General features: G+C 40.1%; 1 protein-coding gene across 1 annotated transcript in view; it reads right to left on the reverse strand.

The window, feature by feature from the left end:
* SNX25 (sorting nexin 25) overlaps positions 1-27,297 on the reverse strand; it is an 81,176-nt gene that overhangs the window by 34,284 nt on the left and 19,595 nt on the right. The window contains exons 3-6 of the mRNA XM_063156080.1: positions 27,028-27,244; positions 13,405-13,577; positions 12,373-12,559; positions 6,623-6,693 (exon numbers count right to left, since the gene is read on the reverse strand). Of these exons, the coding sequence (XP_063012150.1) occupies positions 6,623-6,693; positions 12,373-12,559; positions 13,405-13,577; positions 27,028-27,244 (648 nt within the window). The remainder of the gene's footprint in view (positions 1-6,622; positions 6,694-12,372; positions 12,560-13,404; positions 13,578-27,027; positions 27,245-27,297) is intronic.

Genomic DNA, 27,297 nt, shown 5'->3' on the forward strand with positions numbered 1-27,297 from the left:
TTTATATCTATTAAATAGATCAAACTGAAGTACATATTTGCATCATCCATTTTTAAGTCAGAATAAGTCAGAATATGGGGCCTTCCAAATTGTCATGCCACAAAATGTCACACAACCTTTATTATACTTAAGCACACTGGAGGATAAACAAAAACAATGTAAATTTGCTTAAAGCAAAAACAATGGTATTTTAGACATGCATGACCTCTTAGTAGTGCTAGCAGAAGGCAGAGATTTCTCATTTTACTTACAAAGTTATATATGGCAAAAGCATGAATAAAACTGAGAATACAAGTTCTTGTTCCTTTATAGTTTCAGTAACTACAGATCCATGACACCTGGCAGCACATGCAACAGCACTGACCAGCCCTACCTGTCACTGAAGGAGCAACACACATACTCCCCATCACAAGCTTTTTTGCAAGATTTTTTCCAAGAGCCAGGTTAAGCACATGCAGGGCCTCCTAAATACCTCCTAAAACACTTAGTATTTAAGTAGTGAAGATCAATTTAAGATCAATTTAAGCAGTAACTGGAACCGTATATATAACTTACAAGTCTTTATGGACCTCCTCATATCTTAGAAACCTTGAATTACAAGTTTTAAAAGCCTACATAGGCCTGTAAAAGCATTTGTTCAATTCTGTGAGAGCAGGATGACCTTTAAGAACAGCACACACTGTTGTTCTAGTGCCCAAGGTCCAAGGAAAGGACCTTGAGGAACTCTCCTCTGGTGTAACAAAAGACTGAGGAAAGGAAGTGTTAAATCCCAACCACTTCCACAGACAGCTCTGGGAAAAGGGGCTTGCAGGGAGCCCATGGACAAGTCAGGCTCTGATCATCAGCAGTGTGTCATGCAACACAGCCTCCCACTCACAGTCACAGCTGAGAAAAATAAAAACTCCAGTGGCAGTAAGGCAAAGCTGAGCCTGGGAGTCAGCATGTGCCATACAGTAAAATAAAATCCACCACAGAGAGCCTCTGTCTGCAGGTCCTTGCACCCCCTGTGGTCACATCTATCTGAGCAGCCAGCCTCTTCCCTCCCTCTTCCACTGGACAGCATCTCCATTACCATCACCAGCAGACACAAAGGATCTCAGGAACAGAAAGAAAAACTTCCCCTACAAAGCTGATTTGCAAATCACAAATAAAAGCAAATAAATGTACCACAGACTCTGCAGTCTTTACCCTCAAGCACATGGATTCCCTGCACATTTACTGCTTGAGTATGACGTGCAGGCACAATGTCAGCTCTTTAAGCCTTGCCAGAAAACTGTGCAAAAATAATTGTGTGGGAATGTTTATTCCTGTGTGGAGGATGCAGGTCAGGGGGAGGAATCATAATAGAGTTTTGGAATCATAATTAAGTTACATGGCATCTGTAATCTTCTGGAACCAGTACCCATTTTACTTCACTTTAAATTACCATCTTGACAAAACCCACACATCACAACCCACATAACTAAGCTAGCCCACAGTCCCAGGGTTTTTTTTTTTTTTAAGTCCCTTTTTACAGCTGAACATTGAAGCCTCTTTCAGAACCCCAGCACCTGAGAGGCCTGCTCACAGCCAGGCCTGTTCCTGTGCCACTTGTCAGCTTTGCTTAGAAAAGCAAGTATCTAGACACACAGTGGGAAGGCTCAGCAGGAGAAATCTTCTGCTGCAAGGCATCAGATCTCTCCACACAGAAATGGCTGCTTATTTGATCTCTCTCACAATCCCTGCCTGAAAACGAGCAGTTTTCTCAACAGGGATGCCCTGGGGTCGATTACACTGCAGTGTCTGAAAAACAGCCCCACCCAGTCACATCCAAGGGTGGTTTCTATTCATACTGTAAAGTCATGTGTAAGGTGGAGGGCATAGAAAATTAAAAGGCAAATCAAACAAATCCCTTTACAAAAAAATCCTTAAAGAAAAAAAAATCTATTGAGAGACCTGCTCTGTGTTGCCCTAAGACAAGGTATGTGCATTTTACATTTTTGGGGTTTGTTTTCAAAAGCAGCTAGTAAAAGAACCTTGCTGAAATTCTGGTAGGATCCTGTAATACAATATCAGTATGAGAAGAAACAAATGTGTCTGTTAAAATTAGAACCAGTGTATTTAAGCAGCTTCCTATTCATGTTACAGCAAATATCAAGTTAATATAACAACTTACTTTTGTCGCTATTTCTCAATTGGTGTTTTCGATACCTTTTCTTTACAAAAATTTAAGATTCTTGCTTCTAGAAACTTGCATATCATCTGTCATTCATGCTAAAATGCCTAATCCAGGTATTTGTCCTCTTACAAACTGCTTTAATAGATCAAAATGCAGTAAACATTTTCAGATAAGCAGTTAGAATCCTTCAAAATCTTCAGCAGATAAGATAGGTTTTGTAAAATAAATAAAAACAAACCAACAAACAACTGAAATAGTTAAAATGTAGCTTAAATTTTACTTGGTTCAGTATTTAGAATGAATCTGTATCAAAAGGTAAGATGAGGAGAGTTGTTTATAATTAAAGGTGTAGAAGGATGTGACTATTTGAACCATAGCGCATGTGACTGTAGAGAGGTACCATCTGAAAATACCAACAGGAAGAAAAACCAAACAAATTAAACAAAGAAAAACGACAACAAAACTACCACCAAAACCAAGCTGCCTCCTACAGCCACTGCTTGAGTGATCATTACCATTTTGGAAGAAGATACACAGGAAGATACTGCTGGAAAAGTGAACATGTACACACCAGATTCTGTGCTTTTGTGCCAGTGTAAATGAGGGAAGTGCAGTGTCAGAATGCAAGGAAACAGCTTCTATTTACAGTGGCCTGCAGTGCTCCAAAATAAACTATCTACCCCTCTAGAAACAATAATGCCGTGTTATGTTTCTTATTCAACTTCAGCAACAGCCAAAAGCAATTCTCCCAGCCACAGAAATTCCACCATCCACCCACAGCTGGCATCACACTGCAAATCCCTCACATTACTTTGTGTCCCAACATTTTGACCTCTTTGACTCTCTCAGGGAGCCAAATGCAAACCTTACTGCTTAACATGAATCAGATGCTTCTGTACATTTTTGTTTGCTCTCTTATGCTCACATACCAGAAGATTCAAGTCATAGAAATCTGAAAAGTTATAAATCCTACAACACGCCATTGTTTAACTATAGAGGGTTTAATAAAATCATGTGTAGAAGTACTTTAAAATACTCTGATTTTATTAAGGTCCTAACAGCTAAATATTTTGCCAATAGGTGGCACCAGCACTAGTTTAAAAGTGTAAAGAACCTTGTCCTTACTGAGCAACAAGCCTTCCTCTCCCACCTTACTGGGCACCAACATTAAATGCATACTTTGGCATCACCAAATAAAATAGTAAAAAGGTCAGGTAACTGTAGCTCCTATGAGAAGTCATCAGTCTGATATCTGGTCCTCAGACTATTCATCCTTTAATAATAGACACCTAATCTTTTTAGAAAAAATAAGTCTTTTTGGTCAGTTTTAGAGACTTAATTATGTCTCTTTAACCAATAGTAAAAGCCCAGTCCTGCTCAGGAATACTGATTGCAATTCGTGTGGTCGCACAACGCTTCTTTTGCTAAAAGTATAAATAGTAGCTAAGCACTCGCTACTGCAGAGTTTTGGCCACTCTGCTCCACTAACTGCTCCTCAGGTTTTTGTTTATTTCTTCTTCTATTGCAAACACTGCCTTGGAGAGCTCCCATATTTCCAAATGATGGAGGCTGAGACCACTCTTGTGTGGAACTCCACACTCTTGAGTACTGCATCCAGTTCTGGGGACCTCAGCACAGGAAAGACAGAGGAGGGCCATGAAGATGATCAGAGGGATGAAACACCTCTCCCAAGAAGAAAGGTTGAGAGAGCTGGGATTGTTCAGCCCAGAGATGAGAAGGCTTTGGGGACACCCAACTGCAGCCCCTCAGTACTTAAAAGAGGCCTGTAAGAAAGATGGGGCCAGACTTTGCAGCAGGGCCTGTTGCAACAGGACAAAGGGGCAATGGTTTTACACCAAAAGTGGGGCAATTTGGATTATATAAAAGGAGTGTCTTTTACAATGAGCATGTCAAAACACTGGAACAGGCTGCCCAGAGAGGCGGTCCCATCCCTGGAAACATTCAAGGTCAGGTGGATGGGACTCTGAGCAGTCCAGTTGAAGATGTACCTGCTCATTGCACAGGGGCTGGAGTGGAGGATTTTTAAAGGCCTTTTCCAACCCAAACCATTCCATGATTCTACATCCACATACGTACTATCTACACTTGCTCTACTCTCACACCTTGAGAGCAGAATGCTGGCCAGCCAGAGCTCAGCTGCTCCAGTTGAACAGCCAGGCACTAAAGAAGCAGTTACATTTTCAGGAGCCAACTTTGCCACAGGAAAAAGGAAACAGCTATCAGTAAGACTCTCTCTTGCCAGGCTGGGGTCAAAGCTAAGAGATGCCCTTGACACAAAAGCCAAGAGCTCATTTAGCAGCAAAGGAGGAACTGTCCTATTCATCCAGCTGCCATGCTCACACATCAATGCAGGTGTGCACCACATGCTGGGGGAGAAGGTTAAAAAGAGAAAGACAGAATGAGATTGTGCAGACACACTTTGATTTTGCATAAAGCTCACATTTAGTTATTCACCATTAAATCCAGGGGTAGCATTACACTGTAGCATCCAGAAAAGGAAACATCAAAACATGATGGCAGTAACATGGCAGTCTGTTCAACAACATTTCAACAATCTTTATGTTAGCAGTGAGCTGTGCTGGGTTTTTTTATTCGGTTTCATTTGTTCTAAGAAGGGTATCACAGTTTTTCCTTTTGTTTTTAAAATTCAGGAACATATTATATTAATTACCACATTAGGTAAAATGCCTCCACCTCCTTTAGGAAAAATAAGGCACAAAACAGTCTTCTGAACTAAATTTTACCCCTCTACAATTTTGATAGCCCTCTTAAGAATTTATTGTGCATACACAGAGCCTGAAAAATTTTGGTAGATGAAAACCTGAGTGGAATAACTGAAATTAAAAATCTGCCCTAAATTTGTGCGAACTATAAAACAACACTTAAATTATATGTAACGTTACCACAGGAATAAACCAAAAATAAAAGTCCATATCATAATAAAAAAAGTCAATGCACCACCTAGTGAAATTTGTTAGGTTTTTTTTTTTTAGTACAGGTAGAAATCAAGAGCCCATAAAAATGCAGAATCAACTTTATCACATACCACCAACTCTATATTTTTGTATCTGTTCTGCAGCAACAGACAATTGTAGCTTCAAAAAAAAATAAATCTTCTGTTCATGATTTAGAACAGTAGATATTTAAACAGATAAAGTCAAGTGAGATAGAGGAGAATTAATTAATAAATAATTCATTGTAGGAACATAAACTGTATCAAAATATTCCCCAAATCAATTATTGTCTCAAAAAGACCAATGGTAGCACAAATGGAAATACAGGCTTAGCAAGATTTGATTTTTCATAATGCTCTCAGAGTTAAATTCCGTATCCTCATTTTATTACTTTATGAAATAGACTTTCCATTCAATTATCTTTTATCTGAAAAATATTAATATCTATTTCTATAATGTACACTTGAATAAAAACCAATGCCTACTTTTCCTTTTATCTTGGTTTAATACAAGCAGGATAGCCTACTGGAATGCACATTTAGCCCTATTTTAGAGAGTAAACAAAAAGTATAATTGGTATTGACAACCTTATACTTTCTAAAACTTGAGCATGGACCTCAAGCTCTTCAGATTGTCAAAAATTTCCCCACCCCACAGCATGTTCATTTTCTGTTTCTGCATTTTTCAGTACACTTGAATATACTTTTTAAAGTTTGATATAAGGAACTAGAAAAGGATTTTTTTAACCTAGAGAGATTCAGATCACATGAGAACCTAAAATATTTTGTATTTATTCACAAAGAAATTAATTTTACTATCTGTTGCCTTTTTATTATGCATTGATACGACTTAAGTATACCTCCCTAAGCAATGACTTAGTCAATAATTTTGCCATTAAGATCATCTCCTGATGATATACCTCAGTTTTCACATATTTTGAGAGCCATAAAAAGTAGTATATGTAATAAATATAAGTACAGCTGTAATATGCACTGCTTTTTAAAAGGCGGCCATTGCCAAATCATTGCAGAAAATGAAGAGGACTCTTTATTGCAACTCAAAAATGTAATACATTAAAAAGTCAAAATAACTGACTGACAAATAATGCTGTATCATTCCTTCTTCTGTGTTTTGAAAAAAGGACAGACTGAGATTTTGAGGAACAGATTGTATGAACAAGAAAGTGGAAATATGATTCTCAGCATATGAATTTGTAATGTCAGAATTCCCAGTTGCAGCAAGTTCTGAAAATAAATGTATCATAGATATGACCTTTCTCATGATCCATCAGCTTAGATGAACATAGGATAGGGGGGATAATCATACCATGTGAGCTTCTGGAAGATTCAGACAAATGAAACAGAACCAAAACACTAAAGGCATAGCATTCCTAAAATCTGCCTAAAAAACCCACACACACTGATTGCATATGTATGGCAAGAGTTCAAACAGCTTTTCAAAATGAAAACAACAGATGTTGGAATCTTACCTTTCTGTCTCTTCACTTGGGGAATATTGCTGATTGTGGTTGCCTGAACTATTTCCACTACAATTTGATACCTAATTTTAAAAACAGTAGGGAGTAAGGGTGAAGAGAGGGAGGAGAAGAAAAAAACATGGTATTAATTTTTTACAATGTGTTCTTCATACAGCACACTTAAGAACTAATAAAAATCAAAATACTTTTACTTCCTCCTCACAAAGAAACAGAATAATCTCACAGTATACCTGAAACCTAAGGAGCAGTGTGCACAGGGAGCAGGGAAAACAGATTATCTTGAAAATGAGACATTCAACTAACAATAATGCTGCACTCTTCTCTCAACTGATGGCATTGCACAGACAGGTAATATTCACAACACTATATTAAGTCACAGTATAAAGTCACACTCCAAACATTAAATATAAGTTTTCATAGGAAACCAGGATGGTAGTTCAGTTTAAAAGAAAAGAGCCATCTGTAAGGTTCTTCCAGCTAATCCACTCAAAACAGAGCATATATAAATTTGTAGAAGAAACAAATTACACTGAAATACGTAAAACCTCAAACTGTTACACTCCAGGAATAATTAAACATGTTTATCACCTAAAACTACACTAAACAATAGCAGACAGTTAAGCAGCTAGCAAACTGAATTTTAAGTAAAACTGATTTTGCAACTAACAAATACCATGCACTCAGCAAAGAAAATGACTGTCACTTAAGTTTCATAAATGTCAAAGTCCAGGTCATAACACTCAAATTCCTTTCAATGCACTTACTTTGGTAGCAATTGATTGGTAAGAAAGCAAGTATTCCAGTGAATTTGCTATCTATCAGGTTAACTCTTAGATGAAAGCTGAAGCCTCCTGGAAAGGCTGCTATTTCTGTGATGACCTATTCTCCATTTAAGAAAGAACATGTGATCCTCAAAATATTTCCCTTCTTTCATGTCAGCTTTCTTCACCAACATCACTCAATTCCCCCCATTTCTCTTGCCTCCTGAAACTCTTTTAGGATTTTGATTGTCTCTGGCTCTTTGTATACACAGTTTTATAACACAGCATACACTCAACTACATTTCCAGATTTTTTTTTCTGCAGCAAATTCTTCAGTTATCAAATTCAAGCCTGAAAACCTGTTTGAAAACCTGTAATTTTTGTAACACTACTTCCTTCTGCCATTACTGTATTTTGATTGTTTTCACCCACCAGCAATTCTTGCCCAGTCCATCAGAGGAAGAACAGCCCCATAGTAAGGGTGGTGCTATGGTGCATAGGAAGCCTCACAGTTAATTCCCTACTCAGACAAAGATTTCCCAAATTATTCAGGGCAACTAAGTTAGACTTTTGATGCATTGATTATGACATCTGTAAATGCACTGCAACAACATTCATTCACCTTACTCAGGTGTTGCAGGCTAACTGTGAAATAATGAATTTATCAAAGTACAGACAACCAACTGCACATGGAAGGTAGTTCCCACTTATCTTGCAATTTTTTCCCTTCCAGATTCCCTCCCATTTGTTCACTTTGCCAGTTTCACATGTTTGTACTACCAATACTTAACACAGCATGTCTTTTTTCCTGTTCTTTGTATTACTTTAACATGGGAGATGCTTGGAGTTACATGCTCAAAGATGCTATTTTGTCTGTTCCTCCCAAGCACTGGGCTCTTGCTGCAAGTACTCAGTGGGAGTGCTGTTCAACCCTGCAGCAGAAACACCCCTTGCTACACTGCCAGACCATGACCCTTTTCTCCCTGTAACTCTGTTCCAAATATTCCAGCTGATAGATATTCTGTGGTGCTGGTGATTAAACATCTAAGGACATTTTAAATGTGATGTATTAATTTAACTTTGAAGAAGTGACTGTACTTGATAAACTGGACCCTTCGTGGCTTCACATCCATATTACTTCCTCCTTCCCCATTCTCTGTTCTATTCCTGCACTCCTCTCATTTCTTAGGTAAAAGAGGATACAGAGCCAGTAGTAATGGTCTTTCTTACTGTGAGCTGTGTTGTGACTTTTTGCTGCTGTAACGGTAAATATCAGAATAAATACAATGCTGAACCTGAGAGCAGAATTAAACCTATCCACCAGCTTATTTCCTTATTATTTGTTCTCAACTATGTTTTTAACCCAGCAGGTCTTTTATCTTTAGTCTTCTCCTGATAGAGAGGGTGCATGTTTCACATCTGATGTGTAAGAACTCATCTTTTCTTCCTTATTTGTAGCAGAATTCCAATTAATCCATGCTAACTTCAGTCTGAGGGGAAATGAAGGTGAAATTTCACTATTTCTTTTTGAAAGACAGGGACAACACTCTTTGTGAAAACTTGGTAATAAAAGTTTGCCTCCCTTCATGACAAACATCAAAGAAATGAAACATTAGAAAGAGTGAGTTTGAAGGACATTAGTGTGTAACCATACAATGGTCCCTTCTGTGAAAGCTTCACTGCTTTGTTTTTCTCACCCCATTCCCCTCAGTAAATTCAATGTTTCAGATGGTAAAGGTACGATAGGAAAACAAACAAATCCAAAATAACTCCCCGGAAATCAGCAAATTCCTTTTAGTGAAAATATCACCTCCCCTGATTTCCCTACAAAAATTAAAGGAATACTTCCACAAAAACAATAGAGATTAAGTGACTAAATGTTAGAGGTTCACTATAGACACAAACAAACTATGAATCCTAAAGTTCTCCAAAATTAAGTAGTTACTGCACCATTCAAAGGCATTCCAAAAATAAAATCCATAAAAGCAATGCAGAAAATCAATACAATATTTCTTCTTAAGGTAGTGCTTCTAAGCCAGGAGAGAAACAACATTTAGAAAATCCTAACACCATTATTATCCTTTCAGGGAGAGCTATTTGCACAGCAGAGAGCTTTACACTTGCTTACAAGGAGACCCAGATAGCCTCCCTCTCCCTTTTCTGACTTCCTGTGTGAGAGCAACACACACCTTTCACCCACAGCTTTCCACTGAACCAGCCAGAGGTTTTCCCTGCCTTCCCCACCATGAATCCCTGGCTATACCCACAAGGAAGCCCAGCAAAACTCTGTAAATGAAACTAGTCTGGGAGGATGCCTCAGCAGCCCTCCCTCCTGTACTGTCATGTGCATACACCCAGGAGCCCCTGCCTGCTTGGCTGTGCTCAGGCAGGAGCCTGAGGAAATGTTTATCAGTGTCCCACAGCCTCTTGAACTTAGCAAGGTATTTCATCTTTATTTCATTAAACGGATAATAATCAATCTGCAAAGATAAGCATGACAGGAATGTTTAAAGCAAAATAATGAGCTCCCAGCAACTGCAGTACCTTAAGATAAATTTCCCTCAAAGCTAAGCCTACAGTGAAAATTGCTACTGCCTGTACATGTTCTTTACCAAGATGTTATGTGGCAACATTATAAGTAACAGGAGGGAGCTTAGAGTTCATGAATGCCATGCACTGGCTTAGAACAGACACTGAAACACTATTTCCAAATAAAACCAAGAACAGGAATTCTTGATGAGCATAATTACCCAGAATAGCATCTATCTGGAAAACTCTGTTTAAGTAAAACATGCCAGTAATTTATTTGTTGTAAGAGAATGGGAAGCATTTGCCCCACTCCCATCACTCCAGCAGACTCTCACTGTGCTTCTCAGGGATAAGTGCTCAACAGCTTATTTGTTTCTTCCCATTTAACTCCTTGTCTATAGATTTGCCCTGTGGTTCACTGTTGTGAATTACAGCTAAGTACCACCTGGTTTTGTTCGTTTTTCAGTCCATATAGGGACCACTCTCTGGTTTGTTAACACAAATTTGCAAGCTTTCACTCGTTAATCATGAAAGCTTTGCCAAATAGACTGCACAAATTTGAGATGACTGCAGGTTGGCCCATCTCTCTCAGGGTGCTCCCAAAGAGCTAGAAGACAGAGAATGTGAATGCCTCCTCCCATAGGAAATGCTCTTTAATCACTATACCAGAGGAAGGAAGAACACTGCCTCCAAAATCAAATACTATTTCTCTTTGAAAAGAAGATCCATTTTCTCAGACATTTTCTATTAAAATCAGGTTAGACTGACCAACATTTCATAGGGTGTAGAGGAACACATTTCAAGATGAGGGCAGTTGGAATTCATGGACTAGAAAGGAAAAACGTAGGAGCAGCCAAAACCACATTATTTCATAAAGCAGATCTGCTCTCTGGTATTAGAGAACGCAATTTAAAGTGACCTATCAGCTAAAAAGAGAACACACTGAGCATTAATGTGCTTGAACAACAACAACAACAACATAAAAGTTGGGCTGCTTTTGAAACAAACAGATCCATTAGTGTGATTATGCTAATAAATACATCAATTAGGTTTTAGGCAGAGTCTAATATAGACTAATTTCTGCTCTCAGGAAAGGCATGCTGTCCTAGAGTAACGAGCAAATTTTACAGCAGATGAACAATAAGTAGCCAAGCAACAGAATCATTTCACCATCACCTAAATGTATTTTCCTATCCCAGAAATGCAAGTGGTTTCAGAATCAAAGAGAAGAACAGAGAAAGGATGACGTTATTTGCACAGCCCGCGCACTCCATCCCGATAAGCCAGCTCTTGGCCTGACCAGGCCAAGCCTAACAGAAGTTCAGGGTCACAAGAGATGGCACCAAATGTAATCAATATGCATGTTTTGTATTTCAGATGTTTCTGCAGCCATTTGAGAAGAGGAACAGCTGGCCTGCAGCAGCAACAGGGGGCAGTTGGGAAGAGGAAAACTTGCCAGGTCGGGCTGGTGGTGAGAGCTTAGGACAAACACTCCAGACACAGCTTCAGGAGTCCTCCAAAGCTTTGCTCTGCTCAACAAAACCAACTCAAGGACATCTAGGGAGGTTCTATAACAGCAGAACCTTCTCTATTCCCCACTTCCTAGTCACTTGCTCCTTAACCTTTCACATAAATCAGAAATCAGAGGAGAAACAGCTGCAAAGAAAAAACAGGCATAAACAACCAGTTCTTGGGCAAGCAAGCTGGAGGTGCGGGCAATATCTCATATTAAGAGGAGAGATATAAGGAGAAAGAGATGAGACAGGGAGGGGAATTAGTATCAAAGTGAGCAGGTGCCATTTGCACTAGAAAACAGGCAAACAAACATCAAACAAACTCGTGAGATGTAGGAGCTCAGTGATGTTTTTAACGAGCTCTGTAGAGTTCATTAACACAGTTAAGAAGAATGCAATTGGGAAACACCTCCCTGCAATAGTCCAGGAAAACCTCTCATCCAGTAGTATAATGTGCTGGAATTCAAACCCCTTCTTTCCACACCACAGCTGAATGCTCAGTGTCCCTAAGGTCACTATAGTTCACAGTCACCAGACCACCATGGCCAGTCATAATTCATAAAGATAATGAGGAGAAAACCATCCACACTAGTGGAAATTCAACATATTTCATCTAATTCCACAGAGGTAAGTTGCAAAGGAGTTTAGTATGCCTTTCACACATTTAAAGCATTTATCTCTTTCAACGGTAAAATCATCTCCAGTATACTACTAAGCAGAATTTTTATGCATTTTCTGCCACTGAGCTAAAATGCTGATTACATCAGAGATCTAACAAATGTTGTAGCTTATCATCCTTATGATCTCTGCTTCACCATACAAAAAGAAATCTAAAATTAAATTTAAAAAGAAAAATCACAATTCATTCAAATCTTAGTAATGGGCTGGAAAAGAAGCATGTTTAGTTTTGAATGAGCTACAGTGAAATGTTAAATACCTCAGTTGTTTCAGGAACTCAACATCGGAGCTGCTGTTAATGAGCTTGATGAACTCCTCATAAGAAGGAGCATATGTGTAGTCTTTCTTCTGATGCTCATTCATCTGTTCTCTGTACTCCAGCTGGCTGAGCAGCATCCGGTTAATGTAATCTGGATCACTCAGCAGTTCCACCACTGGTTTCAGTACTGGAGAGAAAAAATATTTTAAAACAAAATCCTTATGTTGAAAAATAACTGCTGTCTTGCAAATGAAAACTGCAGATGAAAGGCAGAAATAAATATCCAAGTTTATAGACATCAAAAATTCTAAAACCAGTCTTCTGGACAACACAGTACATTTGAGATTGCATATACTTTCTTGATAAAACTGGTTATTTTATTAGAGAAATTGATGTATATTGACAAAGCTGAGCTCTTTCTGGAAAATTCCAAGTGTTTTTATTCTTTATGCTGTGTGTTCTGAAGGCTATGACATTATAGCCAGTATAAACGAAAGTAAACTGAATCATGTAATACTTGGGACTTCATAATTTCTGAGTTTGACAGTGACATAAAAAATTTGTACTGTATTTATAAAGTGTATCTGATAAAAACAAAGTAGAAATCTCTCAATTTAAAAAAACACACTGCATAAATCAAAGTATATCAATATAATATAATGATTCAGTTATAGGATCCACAGATTTAAGGATGTGTTTATTCATTTGAATGTAATATAAAAGGTCAGAAATAGTAATATAATCCCTATAAATAATGCCAAAGAAAGCTTCAAAAGTATTCCTCTGTGAAAAAATCAGAATGAGAAAGGACAAATTGCGTTTCATCCTGAAATGTGATAAACAGTCTGGCAACAGATCATGAGAGTTAAGTAAGTATATGCTTGATTTTGTGAATACAGTGTCTTACTGGCTATCACAGAAATTAAACTCCAGAATGTAAAAGCAGAGCATCAATACTTATACACAATAAACTTCGTAATTGCTACTATTGTACATGTACAAATGGTTAGTCATCTCTTATCTTTGATCTACCTTTTGTTGCAAGTATTTCTGCAAGGACTATGCGCAAGCTGACAGACTGGACATCCTTTGAGGGTAGGAGACAATACACCAGAACTTGAGAACATTTTTGCAGAAATCTTACTTCTTCATCAGAGCTCCTCAAGCATGAGTGCAGCAAAAAAGGTCTTGGTGGATCTTCCTGCCTAGAGAGAGAAGAATACAGATTAGAGAACTTACATACACTTGTATCAGAAGTCACCTATGACCATCAGTTGCTAATTGATAAAACGCTGCAGCGTGGACACTGGGTGGGAGCTGTGCTGAACGTGCACAGCAACATGCTGCTGGGTGAGTAAGCCCACGGTGCACACTGGGTTGTTTGCAGACTCCTCACAAACAAGTTTTTGGATGACAGCTCTGAAAGAGACAGGGAGCAAATCTCCCTCACCTGGATTCTGTGCCCAATACAATCTAGTTTATCTCCTTGCAGGTGCCAATGGTTTTCGGGACTTTTCAGAACATGTTTGACTGAACTCCTCAGTGCAGGCCACAGTTGTACCTTTTCTTTATACAAAAACAGCTGCAGAAGCAGAGACAAGGTATCCTAGCAGTTCATTTATGGCCACATGCCTGATGTGCTCCAATCCACTTTAACAACAAGGTGACTGAGCCAGTGGTTCCAGACAGACAGACAGACAGACAGTGTCACTGGAGAGGCACCACAGTAACCTACAGAGGCACCCTAGACTGTTATCAGTAGAAGGCTCTAAGGGGCTACAAAGGCTTGTATCTCTCATGTCTCATATCAGTACCTGCTCCTATTTTCCATAACATCTGCTTTCTTCCCAGAGCTGGAGGCTGCCAACCTGGCTGGGTTAGGTTGCTGTCCTGGTCAACTGACTGCTACTCACTGAGCTGCTCTATTGCCTGCGTTTGTGGAAAAAGTGACCAAGAACTGCATACAGTCAAACCAAATGTTTTCAGTCAGACACCACTATAAGGCCAATAGTGACAGGCAGGATTATAAAATAACTAATTTTTGCTAGTCAGTTCAGGAGGATGAAAATAGTTGGAATAGTAACAATAACTGACTTTGTTCTAGTAATACAATAATTTGTCTTAAGGAGACTAAAAATAGTTTTACAATTAATTTTCAGAAAAACCAATGTAAAGATGACATTTGGGTTTGATTTGACTGATGCCTTTAACTGAATCACAAATCAAATGCTTTGTTTGCAAACATGGATCATGAAAGGTGTTTCAATTGTTATAGGTAAGACAAATTTCACAACAAGTCCCTTGGAACATCTTGGATACAAATACTCTTTTTTGAGGAGAGGTGGTTTATGAAGATGACGTGTAATCTCCATTATCAACCACTCCAGGTGGTGCAGCTGACTGAGCTCAAAGCTGTTTATCTTGCCCTGGTAGGATCTTTTCTCAGTGGCAGCTGAATGCATAGCTATTTTCCTCAGTGCATTTCTACTTTTCTTTCCTATTCCAGACATATCCTGAAGCTTCCTCTACACCACATCAAACATCCCCTGTCATGCTGTCCCTTAGAGGCACTCATTTATCCAAACCCAGACAAGTCCCAGGCAGATTACTGACAGAAAGTCTGGGTCATTTACCTACAGCCACCTCTTATTGTGGAAGTCAAAGTCTTCCAGACAGGTTGGTGCACCTAAAGTCAGCCACTTAGAAACCCAGCCAGAAGCATATGCAAAATGCTGGCTAACAGGTGACTCACAGGGAACATAGAATAGTTAAGGTTAAAAAAGCCCTTCTAGATCATCAAGTCCACCATTAAACCATGTCCTTAAGTATCACACCTTCATGAATTTTTAACACTTCCCAGGACAGTAATTTTATCACTTCACTGGACAGCCTATTTCAATGCTTGACCATCTTTTCAGTGAATGCATTTTTCCTAACAATGTAAACTTCCCCTGGCACAGCTTGAGACCATTTCCTCTTGTCCTGTTGCTTGTTACCTGGGAAAGAACACAGACCCCCACTTGGCTACAACCTGCTTTAAGGCAGTTCTCTCAGTAGAGAGCAATAAGAGCCTCCCCTTCCCCAGAGGACTCTCACTAAACACCCCAGCTCCCTTGGCCACTCCTCATAAGGCTGATCCTCTTGACCCTTTCGCCAGCTTTGTTGCCCTCCTCTGGACATGCTCCAGCACTTCCATGCCTTTATTGCAGGGAAGGACCCAAAACTAAACCCAGGATTCAAGATACAGCCTCACCAGCACCAAGTACAAGAACTATCCCTGGAAATGATTCCTGTGTATTAACAGCCACAATACAGAGACAGAACTAAATGCAAATGGTGACTGCTTTTTGGCCTGTGAACAAACCCCATCTATTTTGGACACCTTATTTCTGAGACATCTTGCACAGTGATTAGATCAAGATATACTTTCATAGCACGTGAAAAGCATAAAACAAAGCCATAATGCACAGAAAGTTTCATTGAACTGAGATTAGTCTTCTTTGTCTTCAATATCTATCTACAAGTCCCCTGAGGAATGCCAGTCTGTTTAGGACTGCAAACACACTGGAGCATTAACAGTACCTATAGTATCACCCATGCAAGAGAACTGTCTCCCTACTGCAAAAATTTATTCCCAGTCAAAGCCAACACGTACAGCTTTGCTGAGCTGGACCTATGCCAGGATTTTTCTGCCACACGGTCAGGAGAACACAAATGGAAAATGGAACAGAATAAACAAGCACTTAGGCAAATATTTGGTTCTTACCCTTCTAATTTGTCTAATGTGTTCCTGCCTACAGGAATGCAAGGGGGGAGCAGAGTTGCCTACTCTCCAGTTTACAGGCTGCTCAAGAATATCTTCATTTTTTCCTGGAGTTGTCTCCATTACCTAAGAAGATACGATTCTCTAGAACAGGTTTTCCTAGCCAAACTGTACCTACATGTGGTCTAAAAAGCAAAAGGGAAGATATTTATGAAAATAGAGAAACAAAGTCTTCAGGAAATTCAACTCTAAACAAGCCTTCCCTGTCAGTGCCAAACAGTTCTGTCAACAAATCCTGCAGTATTCATCACTGTTGGGCAAGAGAAATAAAAGGAAGACTGAAAGCAGGAGAAGTAACTCAGGGGGAAGCTGAACAGCTAAAGAATAAATCACTATGACAGCGATAAATCAGACAAGACAAAACATACTGGTTTATATCCTCCTTCGCATGTATACAGGAAGCATTGCAGTTCTATTTGTCTCAATATTACCATTGATGAGCTTGCAGGGAAATACTGTGTGTCAACTAGAGGTCTGGCCAGTAAACAGCTGCCCTTTTAACCCAGGCTTCCCCTCCACTGAGACACATTTAAAGAGAGAGCAGTGAGCAACCAGAGAAGTATTAAACCACTGCTCAGCCATCAAACCAGGTCTGCTTACTCCCTTGGAGCAAGAGCTAAGATGTCCTGATCAGGCATATTCTTAAGGCTTGATATAAAACCTAGATCTTCAATTCTGTGAGAATGTGGCACTGTCCATTTTGCAGAGACCAACAGGAAAAGCAGAAATGTAAGTGCAATCCATAAACATGTACACAAAGCAGAGTGCTGCTACATCTCTCCAGTGTCAATAAAGCTATTAAGCACTATTAAACAACCCAAATAGTAACACAGACATTATTTCTTTTCCTATCTATCACTGTGTGGTTGGATTTTCCAAACAAACAGTCCCTTAGTAATCACAGAAAACTGAACAAAAACTGTGTGCAGATATTTTTAGACAGAGCTTTAAAAGCCCAGTCAATTAGCCATAAATTCTGAGCACAACTGTGTGCAGTGAACTAATATAAATGTGGCATTCTAGAAAATAGTTCCAAAACAGGCATGATACAAGCTCTGTAAACCAGGCTCCATTAATCTCCTTTAGAGGATATTTGAATAATGGCAAGTGGCAACTTAATTCATTTGTGTCTTCTTGAACAATTAAGACTGAAGCAATAGTGACAATAGTTATTTGTCAAGATGCAGGTGACTTTTTTAAAACAGTAGACAGAACATATGCTCTATACAGCATTCTTACAGATCATACCCATCTTCTCTCCCCCATGAGCTACAAAGTCAGCCTTAACCTTGCCCAAATTCCTTTTCTGTAACTTTACGAAGAGCCTTCCCTGAATTTTCAACACTATCCAATACTTTTATATAGTGCCAGAAAGCAAAGGGATTTCCTTCAGTTGCACCTCAAAGCACTAGAAGATTAAGCAGCAGAGTACAAATACAGATGAATAGATAGGACCTGCCCAAGTGAGTTCCTTTGTACCAGGTCTGTTCCAAGCTGCACTTTTCTTTGGGAACAAAGTGACACCTACTGTAACCATCCTCTGCTCGGAGGTGGCTTTGTGCATTTACTACCTGCGTATCCCACTGAGTGTCAGCAGGGCTAAGACTTGACCCCTTACTGCTGTGAGCCTACAGTTCATCCAGCACTTCATAAAGGAAAGCAGAAGACCAGATTTGCTGCAGTATTCCTGAAGAGAAGCACTTAAAACATTACCAGGCTTATAGAAGAATCATCATTTCCTTCCCATACTATAAGTAAGCAACTCTGAGCCAAGATCAACACCTTTTTAACAACAATACCTCATTTCTCAGGAATGCAGGACCTATGGCCACTTCATAAGACCAGACTATCACCTGGAACTCCAGGTTTCCCAATACAGCAACCTCATGGAAATCTTTTTTCCCCAAGAATCTACTCTAGATATCTGTGGTGGTTTGACCAGGAAGAAGTGGGAATTCTGGGATGCTGTGGTCAAACCAATGGGTGCTCGGATTTTGATATTGGCACCTGGTGTAGCCAGTGGGATTTTGGACACACCTCCGAGAACACCCAGGGGTTAAAAGCAGAGCTTCGGGCCTCGGAGTTTCTCTTGGGACTTCGAGGGACGGAGGTCGGATCTCCCTCCCTGTTCAGCTGCTGCTGCTGGGCAGGGGAGGGGCAGCCCTGGGTAGGCCTGGGCCTGGACAGAGATGGGAGGTGAGGAGGCCCTGGAGGATGGAAGGGTGGAGGAGCCCCAAGAGACATCGGGCAGCCATCCCACCCCCCCCCCCCCCTTGGAGACAGACAGAGAGAGAGAGAGTGCAGCCTGTGTTTGTGGCCGTTACCTTGAAATTCAGTAAACATGTGCTGGCAGCAGGCAGCCCGGCTGAGGAGATGGGGGGGGTGCAGCCAGGAGTCCAGCTGCCTTGAGGAGTTTTTAACCCTTTTTGGACAATGAAAACCTTACAGAACATTAACCCTTCCTAGACGAGAGATAAGAGTGGAGGAGGACGAAGGAAATGAGCGAGTGATGGAGGTCTGGACCAGAGAGAGAGAGTGAGAGAAGATGTTGGAAGAATGGAGAAGATGGAGTGGCATTTTATGCTGGACTCTTTCGTGTAGCCATGGACAGAGCCATGTTTCCGTGTGATACAGAGACTGAGTCCAGGGGGAGAAATGTCCCAGAGCCAAAGAAGATTCAGTGTGGGGACCCCTCGGCCCCAGGGGGTATATAAAATATGGGGGGGACAGATGTCCCAAAGGTGAAAGACTGTGCTTTTCTGGAACTGGACAAAGCATCCTTAAAAAGACAACCCTGGAAGCAGTCCTGATCCCTATTCGGTGGTGAGAGCACCGGAACAAGGACGGAAAAGGCCACCATGACACATGGAAGGACTCCCTCTCCTCTTGAGGAACTGAAAGTTGAGCATTCTAAAGGGGTAGTGCTGGACCCAGAACTGGTGATTTTGGAAGACGTATTGTATTGGGAATTTAGGGGGGAAGAGGAGTAGAGTGTTTTTGTGAGGTTTTCATTTTCCTTGTGTTTTCTTTTTTCCTTTTGTGTGTAGTTTAGTAATTGTTTGTGTAGTTTAGGTAATAAACTTTTCTTCATGTTTAAGCTGGAGCCTGCTTTGCTTATTCCTGGTCACATCTCACAGCAGACATCAGGGAGAAGGTGTACTCATGAGGGCTCTGGCTTTGCCAGGCCCAAAACCATGACAATATCCATATTTTTGACAAGGACCATCTGGTAACCGTCTGACTCAGGAGTATTAAAAACTGGTATTTCTGGTTGGATGCATGAACCTGACACAAAGCATCTTTGACAAACCTAAGTCAGTTTGCTTTGAAACTAAGGCAGGAAGCAAATTTACACACACGCATACCCTCCCCCCTAAAAAAAACAAACCATGCACCCAAAAAAACAGCCAACAACCCAAAAAAAAAAAAAAAAAGAAAAAGAAAAACACCAAAAAAAACCCTCAGACAACAAAACCATGTAAAAAATTAACAATTCCTCTACAGGAAATTACTTAAGGGATAGGTGGATAACAAAGTGTTTCCTTCAGCCTTGATATTTCTTTATTTAGTCTTTCAAGAGACAGCGTTGCGGAGCTCTATTTAAGTCTCAATCAGTACAATTGTGAGCAGAAGTGGATGTGCAACTCTAAATAAGTGTCATCAGTATTTTCAACATTCACCATGCATTTTCATTAAACAGACTCTGAGAACCACCAGAGCCACAAGCAGGCTGCATCTCTTCACCTGTATCACCCTCAGAGCTGTAAGCTTCTTGACAATACAGCAAAGTAAAAACTGCTTGATCTATACAAGTTTTCTAAGACATAAAAGAAACAAAAATTTAGACCTTTACAAGACCGTATAACAAATATACTAGAAAAAAAAAAAGGCAATGAAAAGAAAATCACATAAACCTCAGAGAGCCCAACAAAAATAGAAACAGCAGACAAAGCCAAACCCAAAATTTCCACAGCTGCTATTTTATCAAGATATATCAGCAAGTTTTATAAATCATTTCAACTAATGTTTATGGCGCATAAAACCTCTCATTTATACATGCCACAGTTACCTCTTTCAGGAAAAAGCCATATTAGTAACAGAGGCAAAGAACTTATGAATGGCTCACAAACTGTGGTATGACCACATCAGCACTAGGATGTCTTAATGCTTATTATGGTATCAAGGTTACACTCAAGCATTAACAGGAAACCTAACTTCCCACACTGAAGCATGAAAACAAATGGTGAGCTTCAGACCTGGTGCTAGCTATGGGCTGAATTTAATAACATGCTCAGGCCTTGGTTTTTCATGACTAACTTGCTCTCAGCACTTTCATACACAGCTGTTCCCATTGCAACAAATCTCTACAGCTTCATGCTAATCCCCTTGATACACCTTTCCAGAGGCTGACTGTGGTAACCAGCTCTTAGCATTTCTGGTTTCTGGCAAATGGAATTATAAAAGAGAAACAAGACTTGTGGGAGGCATTTAGTTGCCAGATAACTTGGATCTATAGAATTAACCAAGTTAAATCTCAAGTGTTTATAACTCCCTTTGTATCAGTCTGCTCTTAATCAGTTTGTGGTGACATCGCCCTCTTTTTTTTTTTTTTTTCACTATCTTATCACAATACACATTGCAATCACAAAAAATTGAAGTTATATACCCTATACATGCCAAGGTATTCACCTGGGCACAGAAAATTAAGAGCTATTTTCTCCCCTTACCCTGTCTGTAATAACAGAAAACAAAAGGAATATTATCAAAACACGTATGATACAAACTTTAATCCCCAAACAGCTTACCATACTGATCACTTAAGCAGCAATTTCCCAATTTCCCCACAACACTTTCCAAGAGCACTGAGCTCTTAACTATAGGTTCTGAATCAGCACTGGTAGCAGCCTGCAGACCCCAAGAATTCATTTTGCTAAGTCATAACTTATGCTGCAGGTCTGGGCACAAAAACACATAAAAACACTTCAGCATATACCAACAGATGCTGTGTAGTAGACAACTGGTCAGAAGCAGCCTGTGATACCACATATTCATGTTTGCAGAAATCAATTATTCCTCTGTCTCTGGGGTCAAAAGTGCCCCGGCTGCATGTTAAAGATAGAACACTCAAAACCAAAAGATATAGGGGAATAATAATAATCATCATCATCATCCAGGGTAATCTGACCTCTTCTTGCTGGTGTTTGTTCAAAAAAATCACTGCTTGTCAGGGGGTTCAAGACACAAGGATTAACTACCTTCCAATCCCACTTGCCTACTCTGCTGTTTTTTCTTAGATTATTTTCTTCCTAATGGATGGTATTGGACCATTGACCAAATATTTTTTGGTTGGTGCTGAACATAGGTTAATAATACAAAGATGGCTTTGCTATTGCTGAGCAGCACTCAGACAGCATCAAGACCCTTTTCTGCTTCTGAATCACCCACTGCTGGGGGTGCACAGGGAGGTGGAAAGAGACAGCCAGGACAGGTGACTCCAGCTGACCAAAGGGATATTCCAGGCCACTATGCTCAGTGTGTAAAGCTGGGGAAAGAAGGAGGAAGGGGGCATGTTTGGAGAGATGGTGTTGGCCTTCCCAAGTCACTGTTACATGTGATGGGGCCCCGCTGTCCTGGGGATGGCTGAACACCTGCCTGCCCATGGAAAGTGGTCAATGAATTACTTGTTTTGCTCTGTATGCAGCTTTTGCTTTACCCATTAAACTGTCTTTATCTCAAGCCACAAGTTTTCTCACTTTTAACCCACAAGTTCCTGCACTTATACTTCCAGATCTGAGCATGCTGGTGGGGCAGTGAGTGAGTGGTTTGTGTGGGACTATTGCTGGCTGAGGTTAAACCATGATACCTACTTAGATAATGCAGGCAAATCTTATTTTACCTATGCTGCACCCAGCAAAAAATAGGGGTCTACTTATCAAATGTTAATAGTTCTGTAACTATTTAGAGCAGTTATTCTCAGCCCAAAGAAAGGGAAAGGGAACTCCCTTTCATGTGGACAGCTTCACAGAAAGACACTTCTTCTCTGCATCTTGCTCAAGTCCTTCTGGCACTGACTGAGGATTTCATCCAGAAGAATAGCTGCTTCTAGCTTTCAACAAATATATCATGCTACCAGAAGGAGACTAAATTCCTGGGAGCAGATAATTTCAGCCCCTGAAAAGCACACTGCCACCAGAGACAACACTGCACCCACATACCAACATGACCATTTCCATCATTATACACCACCTTACTGAGCTCACAGTCCATCCTTGATTGCATAAAATGGTATTGCCAGTATTCAGCTTGCTTAAATTCTAGTTTAAGTAACCAAGCAAAGACTTCTTAACAACATATGAAGGAATGAAGGAATAAAAGGTGCTATGAAACATGAATGACTGAATACTAACCTCTTTACCCTTGCAGGATGCACTTGTCTAATCCTGTTATAAATGTGTTCCTGATCCTGCACATATGGGAAAAGAGCAGTGGCTTCTAAAAATAAATCCAGGTATGACTTTTTCTCCATATCTCAAATTCATAAGCTAGCTAATGCTGGACACAGGAAACTATCATATTCCATTTCTATATACCAAGCCAATACTAGAAATTAAATGGTTTCCTATCTAAATTATTCAAAATGCCACAAATTTTCTCACTGAAAAGTGGCAGTTTCCTTTGAAATCCCAACTGAACCTCAAAGTACACCCCAGTGACACATACAGGATAAAAAATTTGGGAACTGTCTTGCCTACAGCTTGCATTGCTCCACGTCACTCCAAACAGTTCTGCCCATGGCTAGAAGTGTCTCTGCCCTTATTTCACTCTGTGGATGTGTGTGGCATACACAGGAAAGACAGCTGCTGTCATGGAAAGCCAGGGGATAGAATAAAGAAATGGAAACAGACCTAACACTACAAGGTTCCTTTCTCCCAGTGCCGTGTCTCCAACCAGGCACCATGGAAATGGCCTCTCCTCTTATCAGAGTCATAAAATGGTTTGGGCTGGAAGAGGCTTAAAGATCATCTAGTCCCAAACCCATGCCATGGACAGGGACACCTTCCACTAGACCAGGTTGCTCCAAAGTCCCATCCAACCTGGCCTTCACCCATGCTTTGAAGGGAGACAAGGCCTGCCAGCACTTTTCTTCATTTCTGGCCTCTACTGGCTATTTACCTTAAGCTGTTTATTACTAAGTGAATGTTTGAGATGGTTCAGATAAGCCAGATGAAAAGCAGGAGCAAAAAAAAAAAAGACTGTAACACCCTTTCTCATTCTGAAGGGCCTCAGCCTATTTTCATCCCCTCAGACATCCTGGTTAATCACAGATTGAAGTTCATCAATGAAAGAAGAAAAGTAAAGAATTTTTGTGTCCAACATGCACCTAGTCACAAAATACATGAACTTCACTCTGAAAAAACAGAACATCTGTCCTCCTGGGCATGGATGACTCCTTTCTGCTGTGCTAGTGGATTACCTCTTATATAGGAAAACCAAGACAAAGTGGCTCAGGTGGCACCCCCTCCATAGACAGTATTAGAGGTATTTAAAACTTCATAAGCTGCCACACAATGGACAAAATGCCCTTTGCCATCATGCTGCAGTGTAAACTCAGTGGCAAGAAATGATAGAGCACTCCACGAGGTATCACAACAGGAAAGATACCTCTCTCTAATTATAGCCTCTGTTCCACTATATTTATCATCCAAAACTAACTGGATTCATTATGAGATACAGAAGGAAATGTGAATGTCAATTTACATTTATTACTGTCTTCAAAACATTAACAGAAAGCAAAGCAGATCAAGAAGATCTGCGTTCCCTACCTCAGGAAGACAAATTTTTTGTGTTTGAACTGTGGCAATTCAACTGTGATTCAACCCAGTAGACAGTTGAACACCACACAGATTTTCACTCACTCCCTCACCCTCCCACAGTGAGATGAGGGAGAGAATAGGAAAAAAAAGGTAAAATTTCTGACTTTGGGGTGACCTAATTGCAGCCTTCAGGTACCTGAAGGGAGCCAAAAAGAAAGGTGAAGAGAGACCATTTACAAGAGCCTGTGGTGACAGGACAAGGGGCAATGGCTCCAAACTGAGAGGAGGCTTAGATTAGATATTAGGAAGAAATGCTTCCCAGCGAGGGTGGGGAGGCACTGGAACAGGTTCCCCAGACAAGTCATGGATGTCCCATCCCTGGAACTGCTCAAGGCCAGGCTGGATGGGGGATTGAGCAATCTGGTCCAATGAATGGTGCCCCTTCCCACAGCAGGGGTTTGGAACTACATGACCTTTAAGGTCCCTTCCCATCCAAACCATTCTACAACTTGAGACAAAGCGAGTTTAATAGAACAGAAAAGGCAAGGAAATTAATAATAATGATGATGACAATAATAATAGAATTAGAATATATAAAACAAGTGATGCACAATGAAAATGCTCAACACCTGCTGGCTGATGCCCAAGCAGTATCCCAGACAGCTTTTCACCTAATTGATATACTGAACATGACACTATATGGTATGGAATATCCATTCCTTTGGCCAGCTGGGCTCTGCTCTCCTGGCTGTGTCACTGGCCAGCTTCTTGTGTTGCCCACCCCCTCAGCTTCCTCACTGGCAGGGCAGTATGAGAAGCTAAAGTCCTTGACTTAGCATAACACTGCTTAGGAACAACTAGAACACCAGTGTCATCATCATTACTCTCAACCTAAATCCATAATACAGCACCATATCAGCTACTAGGACAAAAATCAACTCTATCCCAGTTGAAAATCAGGACAATACAGGAAATAATTAAAGGCTTCCAAGCTTGAAGTAGCATACTTTTTAGTTCTCAGTCTACAGCTTAAAATGTCAGCAGGTTCTAGCACAGTAAACTCCATAGCTGTAGGCAATTTGTACAAAACTCCAATTCTTGTTAAAACTACAAATTCTCAAATAGAAAACACTATCTGAATATTTGCTGTGCTTTCAGGTTTATTATATGCATGCTCACATCACTCAGCAGCACAAATTCCATCTGTAGTGTATGAGCACAATGTCACCTTTCTGCTGACTTGGCCTGTACATAGCGTTTAAGCTGTCTCTCCATCTGCTAAGAAATGGTGAGCCCTGTGCAATATCCATACAGCTCCCTGGACTTTCTGAACAAGTTTGGATGAGCAGCATGAGGAAATTCTAGTGCTTTACAACTTGCATCATGCAGCATCATGCTGCTGATCTGTCTAGCACATTAAAACCAGACCTCTCTCCTTGTGAATTCAGTCTTGCAGTCTGCAAAAAATAGTCACTAATTCCAATTCCAGCCTCTATAAATTGTTTGGTTAGAGCTGTTGGGTTGGTTTGTTTGGCTTTTTTCTAACCTGCTATTACACTAAATCTTGATAGGACTTTTTTTGTCATTCCCATACTAATGCAGTTTTATCCAGAGTTAAAATGCATTTACTACTTCCAAGTGAAAAGTTAACCAGAAAATAACCAAAAGAATTTTAGTTCTACATAGTGGAAATAACAATCCAACAAAGACCTCACCAACAATCAGTTTTAATACTACTTAATAATTCTGCAATTCTAGGTCCTACATCCCCAGCTTCAAAGAGAAAAACATTTAGATTTTAAAAAAGCAAAAAGCAAGCAACAAAAATAGTTCAACTTCCTCATTCTTTAACTGTTTAAATCAAGTTCTTCCCAAAAGCAAGCACTTTATTCTGATCAAGGACAAGTGCAAGCATGACACTTAAAAATCAAGGAGCACACTTAGGGGTTTTATCTAAGAGATTTCTACGTCATTGCAGAGCTGAAAGAAAGTAGTACCTAGAACCCACTACAAGATCTACTGCAAAGCACATACACCTTAATTTCTTTTTTTCTTGAAAGTAACCACCCTTTAGTGTCTTTTCTTTTTCTATGCATTAGCTTACATAAAATGTAGCTAGGATCTACCACAAATACATTAACTGTGTCTTCTAATGCAGAAGAGAAAGAAGTGCCAGTGGTAACAGATTGATCACTGACAGAACACAATTGTTCTTTTTGTCTGAGGGGGTGTCAAAAATACGTGGATCTAACTGTAAAACAACTTCACAGAATAAAATGTAGAGTCTAAATCTGAATGGCCAAAGCATATTCCAATTAGGATAACCAAAATGCAGGTAAGTGCAGGTACAAAACCAGGTTCCATGCATAATTAGACAAATTGTGCATTCAGATGTGGGAGCTGCATAGGCTAAGATTTCTTATTTGCAATTACAATTTGGGTGGAACTCTAGTATTCAGGGCTTTTTCAAGTGGACAAAGAGATCCTCGCCAAACAGGAAATTTATGAAATTAGCAAGATAACTTAAGCAGAGAAAGAAAATACAGCAAACAATTTTTCCACTAGCAAAATCTTGTTACTGCAGGACAGGCCACCTACAGAAATCACGAGGCTTTGCCTCCCAGGGCTAGAAGAAATGGAAAACTGAATGGAATCATTCCTGGTGCTATTCTGGGAAAGGTGCAAATAACTGTCTTCTTGTCTGTTGACTGCACTAACAGTGGCCCTTCTTCCCATTGCATGTTCACAGCACTTTGCAGGAACTGCTCACACAGCCCACCTCCTACTGTGAACAAAGGATTCATGGATTAAACTGAAAAGAGTAGTGAATCCCAACTCTTAGAAAAAGGAGTCCAAGTGTTTCCTTACAGACATCCTGAAGCCTGCCTGATCTCTAAAACTGGTAATAAGCGTCAACTATTTTATCAGTTTTATACACAGTCTTCATCACTTTGATTTAGTACATCTGTAAGTGAAGAGAGAAGCAGAAAATTCCAAAGAACTGCAATTTGTTTTTACCTGGCATTGGCTCCTTTAAGGTCACAGAAGTGTGAGAGTAAAGCTTTCACTACATCGTTGCAGACAACTTTAACTACATCAATGTGACTCAGCCTCTGTCGCAGCTGCTTGGCAATCTCCCAAAAGTCTTCAGAGAGCAGCTGGTACAGCTGCCCCTCATCTCTGCTCAGATGCCCATACCAGGACAGGATGTAATCTCTATAGCTGTAGTCAAACACTGAAAGGAGAAACAAAAGAATAAATTGCAAAAACTGCAAAAGGACAAAGCAC

This window comes from Melospiza melodia, chromosome 5, assembly GCF_035770615.1.
Source record: "Melospiza melodia melodia isolate bMelMel2 chromosome 5, bMelMel2.pri, whole genome shotgun sequence".
In the NCBI taxonomy this organism is placed as follows: Eukaryota; Metazoa; Chordata; class Aves; order Passeriformes; family Passerellidae; genus Melospiza; species Melospiza melodia.